Genomic DNA, 13,380 nt, shown 5'->3' on the forward strand with positions numbered 1-13,380 from the left:
CTAAGATAATGCATGTATGAGGTGTAGAAGATCAAGGAATACATACTTTTTGTGTGACATGTTCGAGATGGACTGAAGCATGTTTGAGATGGACCGAAGTCGAAACAAGTCCAATCATTAGACATCTCTCAGAGTATAAAAACCGTGTGCCATCCAATCTCATCTGCGACCAGGAGCAATATGTTAGGAAAACGGGCCAGTGTTTCCTCCGAGGTGTGAATTCTATGCTATTGGAACTAGGCCTGTTGCATATATGGTATTGATTTCTGTCAAACCAAGGCACACCTGGGTAGAATTTACGATCTGATCTCTCCGATTACTAGGGTTAACTCCGCTTCACATGAAATGTACATGCATGCGTCATATGTGATTAAACGACCTTCAGACCAGCTCCCTCATTTAGAATTTCCTTCCTCCTGTCAGGGATAGCATGATCCAGAAAATCCAATTTTTTGATTTTTTGACACACTGATAAAAAATTGGACATGACCAAATTTTTATCTATAAATGAAATGGTCATTTGTTTGCCGGTGTTTTCATTAGTTTAACTTCACAAATACTAAAGCTCCTTCAAAATGCATTTTTCATAGAAATGTTTAAGTGTATGTAATTAGAAATGAAGTGATAAGATCAGTGTGGATGTCGGAATCCTTGGGCCTTGTCCAGGATTGGAGCTGTTTCGTTGCTAAATTAATCTACATCAATTCTGATGACAATTTCATTCTGAAAATGCTGGTTTGAGAACATTTGCCTACAAATATTTTCTTGTATGTATGCTAAGGCAGACATTTTGTCATAAATTACATCTCCAAGAAGATTTTAATTAAAGTTGTTAAAATGTTGCAAGACACACAGAAATGTACGGCTGAATGTCTAGTATGTGTATTTATATACCTTCACAGAAGGTTTTGTGTTGGCCCTGCATTCTAATTAAAGTTTTTCTTCAGCGTGAACGAGATCAGGTAAAAATCTGGTGGTGTTGTCACAGATGATGTATCGGCTGGAGAAACATCAAAGAGTTGGGAGACAAAGTGTCAAGTGTTTATCAATAAATGTTTAATTCTTGTTTTTCATCCACTGTTGACATACTTAAACAGTTTAACAGTTTAGTAGTGGAAATGTGTACTTAAATACACGGACAATGTTTACCAATTAAACAACCGATACATCTTTATACATCTTTATTGATATTTTCCCACTCTTTGTTCTTTAGTTTAAAAACTGGGGGAAAAAAGAAGAAGAAAATATGAAAAAAAATTATTTGAATTTAGACTTAAGATTAATGTTCAATATATTTCGAACAAAATTATGAAAAAGTGAAATTGGAAAGATGAGTCATATTTGTTATTTGAAGCTGAAGAATTTAGATAAGATTTTAATAGTTGATGTTCAAAAGTTCAAATGCTAAATCGTAATTACCATGTTTATATAGTACAAGTGTATGTCAACCACTTCTAACCTGGAATTGTGCTGACATAGTGATCACATAACTAAATCTGAATTGATCCTGGACCATATTGGTCCTAGTTACACGACAATGACCGTAGATACTCGAACCAATGTTACCAGTAACCCAGTCATTATATACACTGCGAGATATCTGTTCCAACAGGATGTACGATTAATGGGTATGTCCATAGACGCTGCGCTTCTGTCTCTCGTACTACGACGGCTCTATCAGAAAATTTAATAAAAGCTCTTTTTCTTGTATTGCACTCATCTGGAAAAGCCGTCTAATTTTCTTTTGTCTTAGGGCTATTATTATCTAAAGTCTCTGGAATCATTGAACCTGGATCGTTCCGATCCCTGGATCCGGTGGATTCTCCGGTACAAATAAATCTCGACTGTTCTCTCTGTGGTCGGGAGGCTAATTTGATTTATTATTACATCATATAATTAGTGATAAGACTTGGATTCGTTGGCCGAGTGGCTAAGATGTCAGACATTTTACCAGAATAGGTCTTCAGCTCTGGGTGATGAGTATAGTCAAGAATAAAGTAATGGTCATATGTTCGTGTTATTTCTTCCAGTATTCAATATTTTCATTCCGTGGTAAAACTTGAGCATTTTTGAATGACCAAAGCTATTATTCGGACATGAACCACACTAAACCAAGCATAACTCTATACCAGAGTTATAGAATGACTTTGAATGTATCAATAGTCCAAGGTCATCATGGGGATTCCGGTTTCCTGTCCTCATGTGACCTTCTGTATTGGAAGGACATTAAACCCTTAACAGACAAATAATGTCATTGTTCACATAGAGCAGTCAAATTTCACAGATACAGTTTCCTGTTCAGGTGATAAATGGCTGTACTTTAACTGTAGTTGCCTTATATGGGTAATTGTATATTCATATACGGTAAGCAGAATTTCTGTTAACCTACATGTTACAGTGGTAATTTTATTATTGGGCTTTTCATGTATTAAGTATTAAATATTGATTGTACCAATTGTCTTGTTCACCCCTGAAAACACACATGAACTTGCCTAATTCAAACGCTGGACCAGTTCATTATTACATTTCAGGTGTGAATAGGTTTAAGTTTAACTTTCCATATACTTTTTACAGCAATTATTGTTGGTGTTCCAATATATCAAGTTTATAGAGATAAGTGTTGTTTAGCAACATAATTAAATGGAATACTTTACAGTGAAAGAATTCTAAAAAGGGGAGATAACTGATATATGTTATCTGATTTATTGGAGTACATTTGGTTCAAAAAATGAATCCATTACCATCGCCTCTGGAAACTTAAGAATTATTAGGATAAATCAGGTATTGAATGGCATCACCTGGAGATACTAGATAGATTGAGGGAGAAAAAACAAGTGTTTTGATTAAGTTGCTGGCTGGCTTTAATTCTGTAAGTTGACAAGGTGTCTCGTCTCTAGGGTTTCCAGTGTAAGTTGTACTTGTAAGTTCTTGTAGAAGTTCTCATTTACGAGTTGTACTGCTTTGTCATTAATGATGCTGCACTCGGGACCACTTCTGGCAGACATGCACTCCTGATGTAACGCAGTACACCTCGCTCTGTAGGGGGTACGCCAAAACATTGTTTGTGTCGTTTATATCGGCAAGTTCAAATTATATGTCATTATATGCCTTGGTTATACAATAAAAACAAAACACTTATTGCTTTTCATGATGTAGTAGTGATAATTTATTAATGGGCTTTGTTCTGATAATTCAAATTTTTGACAATGATGTCCATGTTGTGTTTACTTAACTTTTCAATGAAGTTTGATATTTTCAATGCTACCATTGTATGCTGGTAACTGATAAATGGATTGTATACATATGATTCTCTGAACTTTAAATAGAACAGAATTCGGTAAAATAAACATATTGTTAACATAAGGTATTAATTAACATTTGTTTGAGGGAATTTTCAAAATAAGTGGTTATACCATTGTCACTTAAATAGCATATTACTCTAAGAGGATTAATTAATTAATCAAAACTGTGAAAGTGTGTTTCAAAAATCTAATCAATGGTTATGATTACTATTTAATTTGAATGTGTTTTTGTGTATTTTCAGTGGCGGGAAGGCAGCTACACAGCGGAGAATGGAAACCCTGTGCGTGTGTACGCCTCGTGCTCCGTCAGTAGTCAGGGAGTGGACAATTGGCTGAGGACCCCCTTCATTCCCCGGGGCGAGGCCAACAGTTTACATATAGAAATGACATTTTCCATGAGGCGTTGTGTGAAACATACTGACCCGGGTAGCCTTCAACAGTGCAAGGAAACCTATAACCTTTATTATTACGAGGCTGACTCGGACATCGCTAATGAAATGATGCCAATGTGGGATGATGTTTCCTACCAAAATATAGACAAGATTGCAGCAGATCATCTGTACGATGATAATTCTAATTTAAAAATAAATAAAGAGGACCGAGAAGTGCCGTTAAATCGAGGTCTCGGTGGTGTTTATTTCGCATTCCAGGATACAGGAGCATGTGTAACGCTTATTTCCATCAAAATTTATTACGTCATGTGTCCAAATGTGACCTTGAACTTTGCATTCTTTATGGAGACACCAACAGGTGACAGTCCACAGGCACTGGAAGAGCGGAAAGGCGTGTGTGTGGCGAATGCTGCTGAAGAGTCGCTTCCTACGTACTTGTGTCGTAGCGACGGGACATGGTTTTACGCAAAAGGAAGTTGCCAATGTCTGCCCGGCTATGAAGGTCACAACAGTCTTGAGTGCATAGGTAAGTCAGTTCACCTCTGTTTTAATAGATACGTCACTGCTGCCTTAAAGAAAGATAGGAGCATAAAGCCATCATGTTGTACTTACCTGGCTTACAGGTCTGGCGATTAGCAAACAGTCAATGTTTTCTCATCATTGCAAGATCAATTAACTCATTCACCCCTGAAGCACATTTGAACTCTGCTGATTCAAAGGCTGGAATAGTTCATTATGAACATTCAGGGGTGAATTTGTTAACATTCTTTGAGATTGAGAATGTGATTAACCTAAGGAGATGGTTATATCCTTTGAGAAAGCTTTGGTAAATCTTTATTTAAGTTTTACTATGCGATCTGTACTTGTATCGCTGACATATCGGAGCTTAAACTTCAGACAACATCATGTTGATTTCAACTTTATTGCAGGAAATTCCAGTGATAAAAAAGTCAAAAGTTTTTTGGCAAATAGCAATTAAATTTATTTAACTTGAGGCTAACGCCCAACATTTGTCTTCAATACACGACAACAAAGAATCAGAGATGTAAACAAGAAGTGGATTGATTGAAAACATTGTGGACTACCCCATACTGGTCCCTACTCAGGAACCCAAACATCAGTCAATTAGTCTGTGACAGGACTCAGAGGGGTAGCTTATAGGCTGGGTAAAGAGTTCTGCAGGGACTGGATTATCTCCCCTTGCTTTGGAACTGATGAATGGAATAAAGATAATACATATACCCTGAACGAAAGTTGAATTACAAAATATTTGGTCAATAAATTTGACATTCTAGCATCTGGTGTCATACTAGATGTATCCATAATAAGAGCCATAATATTTCGTGAAATTTCTGATAATTAGATCGATCCATACACCCCTAAGACAATTCTTGAAAAAAAATTATGCCATGGTCAGAATAACATAACAAGACCTGGGGCATCACTCCTCATTGTGACAACTGTGCTCCACATCAGTTGAAGCAGCACATATTTTATGAGTGTAATCTAACATCATATATATGATGTATGTCTCCCTGCCAAAACCTCCTGTGGCTTACAAACAGTCTGCCAAAGTCTACTTTTGATGTTAAAAGATTTATTTGAAATCTCTGTTCCTGTTGCCTGATTTGAGAGAAAACTTGATATGAGAATTGGAGGATAGAATTTCATAGCCTACTTCACTAAACCCTGCTCGGCAGTGCTGGAATTAAAGTGTTTTTTAACGCTCAACTTGGTGAATTGGATAAATTATCAGCAATATAATTTTCTTTAATTAATTACATTTGAATTCCATAATTACATTTACCACTGTTATCAGGCCACCTGTCTGGATTTATTAATGGTAGTTAAACAGCACATTCAGTATTTAACTTGATCATTTACAAATTCGCTTTAAATTGATTATAAAAGCCTTAAGGATGTGTTGATTGACAAAATATGGTATCATTGGAATATAGCTGTCATCATTTAGAAGAAAAAATGGTTTAATTGTGCAAATGCACTTCAAGGAATGTGGCATAGTGCTGATATATTGATAATAATAAATTATTTCACAGTGTCCTTGACCTTGGTTTGATTTTATTAGCCTTGACATTACTCTGGACTAGTAAGTGGGTAATGTTTTCCCAGACATAATTTTCAAATTGAAAAATATTTTGGACCCTGTTTAGATAATCTTAAGTAATATGGCTTATACTTCTGCCATATTACCAGGAATGATTAAATTCCCAGGCGGACGCGGCTAATGTTTGTCTTCATAACATCAAAGTTAATCTGTAGCCTGGAATGTAGCCCTTCATTTGTAATGGTATTACATAAAGATAACGACCACATCACTGGATTTTTCAAGATTAGTCTTTTTCTTTGGTACATTCTACAAGTCTTTAGAAAAAAATCCCATGAAAATTTAGTATGCCATATTAAAACTTCTCTCAGAATTTGGTAACAATCCATTAGAACTTGTAAAATTAAAATTTGAAATGTCTTCGGGTCAAATTTCACATAAGAGTATTGTGTAATATTTCAGCAAGGTCAAGAACGGGTTAAGGTTAAGTCTAATATGTCTGAAGTTTTGAATATAATGTGTGATATTTAATGGTCATGTGTTTGAAGGTCAGCTATAATATTTCGAACTGAAGGTGAAGATAATATGTCAAGTCCGAACATTGGATAATGCTAACTGGATACAAGCAGATAACTTCCTGTTTATGGGTGTTATTGAGAAAAGGAATTTGTGGTTGTTCGTAGTACTCTGGGGTTATGTAGAAATCTCAGAATTCTTTGTATAAGTAGGTTTAAACAGATCTGCAGTGGCTAAATGGTTAATGTGACTGACATTCTACTTCTAGTCGCTTACTTCTTAAAAATGAGTGCGAGGAAATTACCAGAACACTGTTCATTGGTTTATGTTTTTTCTCTGGAACTCTGGCTTAGTGTTAATGTCATTGGTTAAATGCATTAGTTATTGGTGAGAGATGAGACAGACTTTCATGGGTTAGCTGCCTTTTATTGGAATTTTTTATTGGTGGACATGTCATTGGTTAATGTCCTGACCAGACACTGTCCACTATCTATCCACTCAGTGGCTGATGCTGTTAGCTAGCCGCCCTGTCCATCTACAGGATAATCTCGAGTCTTCACGCAGTTATATTTACACTCTAAATGCAAACACATAAAAACTAAATGTATATGGATATGGGATTTGTCCCGTTGACCAAGCAAATAACAGTGTGTGACTCGATTCTGACAGGCTGCTGGATAATTGGTTGGGGAGTCGTTCAACACTGACCATAAAATGATAAAAAATGTCCTCATAAATAAAACGATCCTGCACCGAAATGCAAACGAACCTCGATAAAAAGGATGAGTTTTTTTTCAACTCGGTTATGGATGAATCAGAAAAGGCTGCCAGTTAAAAATAAACACGAAGACTAGGTGAAGGGTCCATCGTGTTCTTCTCTGGCATTCTTATTTTTATGGCTCTTCGTATCGATCATCCTGGGAAAACTCAATGTTGAACAACCTGTTCGAGTTAAAACGGTTCTCTGGACAATTGTCAGACCGAAGGCTATAAATGTCCAGTTTATTAATCCAGGCAAAAGATATCTCCATTTTTTAAATTAATCTGAACTGTTTTCTTAGGGAAGTAAAACTGGGGGGCTTATTTACGAGAGTGAGTGTTATGTCACGGCGACTATTAGATTGTCCAACGTTAAGGTTAGTCATCGAGACAGTGTAAATCAGTGTTTATCGCTGGCACTAGGTGGCGCTGTCCACGATTGTTATTAGACAGTTTAGTTTGATGGTGCTCTATGTCCCCTATCGTCTGATCACTTCTATAAACTAGTGTTAATTGATTAAACTTTTTATACCCGTTTTACGACTAGTTCCACTTAACACGGATGGCTTTCATTTGGCCGTGTTAAATTTGGTAGTCGTGTTAATTTCGGTAGATTACCATTGGACTGATTGAGTTCTACCCCTGCATTGGCACTGCTACATTGAATATAAAGTTGATTAAATTTGTAAAAGGCGCTGTAGCCTACATCAGCTGGCACAGCTGCGACGATTGTATCAATAACTAAAGGTACTAAAAACGGTGACGATGACAATTCTGTGGCCGTGTGACAATCGGGGAGGGCTTCATAAAAGGGAGATAACCCTGTAGACAGACTTATGAGAGCTGACAGGCAATTTTGAAACATTGTAAAACGGTCAACAACAATGTGTGATGGTAGTCTCAATGACGGACTGCCAGCTGTGTCAAATAAACTGCCAAAACTTGTGTCGTTAAAATAACACCCTCTAATAGTTGCCTGAATGAGCCTGGAGACCTATGACCTTGAGTGACCAATGGCTACCTGTAAGGTGTTGAAGTAAATAACAAATAGCAGGGAACTCTACCTGAGGTGTTTTCCTGGGAGCGGATGCTTTACTGGATCAGAAATTGGAATGAAGCATAAGTTCTACTACCATCATCACAACAGATGCTGGAAGTTTAGGAAACAACAACGAAACTGGAGGCCAAATATTGAAACTCAACAAGCTCAAAGCAACAAAGTTTTGGCAGAATATAAACAAAGAATAATTTTTTGAAAGTTCATGAAAAAATGAGAGCATATGCTTCAAAAGAGTAGTCATCTTTATTTTTGTCAATGATATAAACCAACTAATTAATGTACCACTCAGTGGCGTCATGATCATCTGACAGCTGAAAAGATGACAAATTTAAAAGCTTTGACAGAAACATGAAAACAATCTGCTAGACTACAGGTAATGCATGGAGTGGTCATCATCGATGTATGGTTCAAATTAAGACACTTAAGAATGACCTTGATGACCTTTGATGACCTTTGGCCGTCTGCTCTTACTGTGATCTTCCCTGGTTAAACCATTAATGATGGAATTTGATTGACTGTATATGAATGACATACCTATCATTACAGGGAATTCATTCCATCATTGTCTGAATTAGAAACACAGACAGACTCCCACAGATCTTCTTCAAATTCATCTCTTCCACATGTCTAGGAATACCTACCACGTGTGTGTCTCAGGGCACACAAAGGAGGAAGCAGGGAAGGATAAACAGAAATGTACGTTGTGGGAGGTGTGGGTGTTAGTACAGAAAACACGACTTTGTATAGTCCAGAGATCATCCAAACTGTTGTACAAAAGTCAGAAAACAGTCGTTTTGACCATCGGAGTAAGCTCTGTTTAGGAGGTTTATTTTAGTGAAGAGATCTAAATAAAAGCAAGGATCATAGACAGGAAATAGATTTATAAGATTGAAAAAATATTCTTAAATCTTATCCAAAGGAAATTCAGCTTGGATTTTACAAACATTTTTGTCACTCAGAAGAAACATCTGATTGTATGGTAGATATAGCCTTTTGTAAAGGACGGTTGTAACTGGATTAGTGTCACCAAAATGTTTAAAGATTTTAGAAAACTCGGTATAATGAAATAATAGCGTAGCAGTTGTGATGTTTCTGTCAGATAGAAATCACATTTTTTTTATGGAAAGGGAAATGAGAAGGTTGATATCATCTGTTGTATTTATTTTCTGATCATCGTATCAGATAAAATGTTTTTTGAAAAAATAAAGACGTGGAATATGAACAGGGAGTAACAGCTACTGTTTCCTGCTGTGTCTGACATCCTGATTATATCATCTCTGTGTAAACAAGAAAGGTCGAACTAAACATGGCACTTATAGACCTATAAATGCCATAGACCTGGCCTCTATCATTGATATCCCAGATAGAAATTCGAGGACTGCTAATTATTGTTTAAAACATACTACTCCAAATGCATTCTGTAACTGTATCTTTGGCAAAGTCCAACTTTAAAACAAAATTGATTTTGAACCAAGTTAACGCAATGATGACTTAACCTAATTGCAGTAATTGCATTTGAGTTAATTAAATTAACATGCAAAAAATTGGCTGGTGCAAATCATATTATAGTGCAAAATTTCAAGTATGAAAACTGCTAAATTAAAAGTGCAACTAAGAAGCAAGAAGGATATTCAGAAAAATGTGACTAAAAACTTACTATAGTTGCTTTCCTTTAATTTGTTCTATATTACAAAATTGTACAAGGGTATAATAACTACCAGCAATGAAAAATTTTTGAAATTCATCCAAACCACAATGTCTTGAATTCCTATGAATTTTCATAAATGACCGGTGCTTAGCTTCATCATAAAGCAGTGGGATTTCATAATATCAAAACAAACCCTGAAACACAATGATGGGGGAACTGATGAATGTTATGATTCTAAACACTAGAGGGAGACCAGCAACACTTTTTTACTCCAACTGAAACAAATATCTCCTGTTAGGCGGTAAAATAATATTTTGATTTCGAGTGTGTTGTACCCTGATTCACGAGAACTGGTGGTGATGTATATTTGTCCGATTGTTTTGCCAGTGACTCATGAAGCCTGGTTAAAAATCACCGCATAAGAAATGGCCTGTAGGTCCAACAGTTGATAAATAGCCTAAGTGCCAGCCCGTTCTGTAATCAAAACTTTATTATTCGCCACTAAAAGGACATATGCCTCGAATTTCTGTAAGGAAAAAAACCCTGAAGTGCTCGAAATGGTGCCTACTAGCTAGGGTAAAAGGCTTTCAAGGAATATTCCTCGAATTTCCAGCAAAAAAACATGGAAGAGTTTTAGAGCATTGCTACCCTCAGCTATGAAAGGGTAAATGCGTCAAGTTTCCTTTGCAATGAAAAACAGCTTTGGATAAGGACCAATTTGTTCTTGGAGGGGAAAAAGGGGAAAAACAAAAAAAAATTCTAAAAGAAAAGAGAACTTCTGCATGTTTTTAATTTTATTCCAATCCAAATAAAAAAAGATTTGAGAAAGATCTGGAAATCATGCCTCAAATTTCACATTGCCAAACATGTTTTAAATCTTTTAACGGTCATATGTGACAGCCTTGGAACTCTTTTTCATGGTCATGTACGAGAAAGCATTGCCTAAAACACATTGGAAGTTTGAAATTGTCACTTGATCACATTCTGAAATCTTGTTGTGATTGTTGCACCCGATACATTTTCAAAATTCATTCGAGGCCATGTGATAGAGGTAAATGTATCTGTTACAATCAGAGAGTCAGTGAGGTTGATAGAGTTTGTTTATTGTGTAAGTTTATAAAATAGAATGAAAACCTGAAATATTTGGTTGAACTATAAAAAACCTATTTGACTTTGAAGGACAATTGCTCTTGCAAACATTAATCATTTCCATTTATAACGAGAAAACATGCATCACTCTTGGTTAGGCTAAAAAGCTACAAGGTCTCGGAAGCAATACTCTCTTTTTCATGATGTATAGAGAAGGATTTGTGCAAAAATGGAAATAATGAAACACTTTTTTTGCCTCAAATTTGTCAAATGTTATCGGGATCCTGTAGTGTGCAGGCTTGTGATTCCTGGTGAGAGTTTTTTTAAGGTAATTAATTTCTCATTTCTCATTTTCACGGATTGAGAACGTACAGTTTTTAACAATCTAATTCTTCTTCCTGATAAAATGCTCATCGTAGTCTCTCAAGAGGGAAAAAAAAACTTTCTTTGCATCGATTTTGATAACAAGGCAGTTTTGGTAGTGGAGAACAGTTTCACCCTAACCTCTATTCACTGAGGATCAGGGAAATATAATTATCTCACCATTCTTATCTGTAAGTTTTATCATCAAGCGGTGTTACTATTGAGATACGGTAACATATTCTTTGGTATCATGTAGTTGATCAAAAGATCCATTTACATGGAATATTTTAAAACCATTCATTTGTTCAGTAATTATGTCATCTTCAGAATTTTTCAAAAATGTTTATTTTTAAGAGAACTGTTCAATTAGGCAAATATTCAAGTTTGTAAGTTCGTTTCAATATATTAATTCAACTCTCAGCAGCGTTGGATTGAAATAGCATGAAACACCATTGTGAATGATTAAACAGTTCATGGAGAATAAAATAGAAATCTCAGCGGTGTTCAAGGACAGAAGAGTTTGGCAATATCACGAAAGCTCAAGGTTAGCTTAGAACTCGCAGAAATATGCAGACCATTTCATTGGCTTTCTATACGCCCCATTTATGTCGCCATTTATGTTTTTTGACTGGTGATCTTTTCCCAAGACTCACTGGGGTAAGTTTTATAGGTACTATCTATAAAATGATTTTGAAATAATCAAATTATATGAACAGGAAGACTCTGTCATAATGATTGTATTCTTGTCTTTCCAATTTCCCAAATAAGGCCAACGAGCTACAATTTATGCGACATCCAGCTATGAGGCAGATATTACGACGACAAATGCTCATCATTCGGTAAACCCAGACCTAAGCCATACATTGACAACCTAGTACTCATCATTTGCATGTAGATGAGCCTTTTCGAGCTGAAAAGTACAGCAAATTAAAACATTTCCACTAGCGCTATGTGAAGCGACCTGAAATCCCTTTAATGTTATCATGTGTAGGGTATATTAGGCGATGGCTGCAATCGCAGCCACGCTGGGCTATATAGAGTTATCAGGCAAACTCAAAGATGGTATGGCCTCTCTCTCACCAAGCTTCAGATCGCCTCTACGAAACAGTATCGCAGCAATGACTTGTAATACATGAATCCTGTCATGATAATACTCAATAGAGATGGTAGAAATTAACACTCACAATCTACAGAGAAGAAAAAAAAACAATGGACCAGTCTCCGATGGCAAGAATTCACGTCATCAGCGAATGGGTGAAATTTATACTCGGCAGTCACAGCATAAGGTGCGATATTATAACATTGTATTAACATTGTGAAGATTATTCAACACACATCAGTATTGATTTTGAACGTTGTCTTGTATTTATCAGTTTTAGTTTAGAGAGTGGCACTTCTGATTTAGTCAGAGATACTTACATTAAAGAAAATGCCTTTCTAGAGAATTACAGAACTTTCACATAAAGTACCAAGACAAGAATTATTTAAAGTCTGGCATTGAGACAGCAAGAGCAAAAAGAGAAACTGAATGAGTATCGTAACAGGAAAAAGTAAGATATATCAACATTTCTCAGCTAACTTAATTTAAGCTCAAGATACAAATACATTTAATAAGAAAAAAAATAAAGTTCAATTATCTAGGGGCTTAAGAATTGAAATAATTAAAAAAGGCAAAAAATGTTTGACAGCAAAAAATGATAGTCTGAAGTAAATTTGAGTTTATCACAATTACACATGAGAATTTCAAACCAAATTAATACATTTGAATTTTTGAAAGCAATAAATAGAACATTTAAAAGAATTTGATGTAATTAATTAGAATTTGAATATATAGAACAATACGCTAGAGATATTGAGGAAGATAATGAACACTTAAGTTGATAAGAATGAAGGTATTGGGTAACTGAAGATATTAACGCAAAATTTCGGAATCTCTTGGGTTCATTGATAAGTCAACAATGCTGGAGGATTTCTCCTTCTCATTTCCAAAAATTTATAGGAAGTGGTTGCTAGATAGATAATAGAGTTAAAAGGGCCTGGGGAAGAAGACAGAAAAAGGGAAGAAAATATTAAAAAAAGATCAAGCTATCCAGCATTGCAATACAGACAATTGGTGCCTATGTGAGCCTATACAGAAATGTAGTTCTAGTTAGTATAGTTAGATTGATATCACGTCTATAGAAACA

The 13,380-nt window shown here is 35.7% G+C and overlaps 1 protein-coding gene across 6 annotated transcripts in view; it reads left to right on the plus strand.

Moving 5' to 3' along the window:
• Nucleotides 1-13,380, plus strand: part of LOC138318491 (ephrin type-A receptor 4-A-like) — a 120,171-nt gene that overhangs the window by 69,280 nt on the left and 37,511 nt on the right. For all 6 annotated transcript variants that reach the window (XM_069260919.1, XM_069260900.1, XM_069260936.1 and 3 more), the window contains exon 3: nt 3,545-4,220. In XM_069260919.1, the coding sequence (XP_069117020.1) occupies nt 3,545-4,220 (676 nt within the window). The remainder of the gene's footprint in view (nt 1-3,544; nt 4,221-13,380) is intronic.

Source organism: Argopecten irradians, chromosome 1, assembly GCF_041381155.1.
Source record: "Argopecten irradians isolate NY chromosome 1, Ai_NY, whole genome shotgun sequence".
Classification (NCBI taxonomy): domain Eukaryota; kingdom Metazoa; phylum Mollusca; class Bivalvia; order Pectinida; family Pectinidae; genus Argopecten; species Argopecten irradians.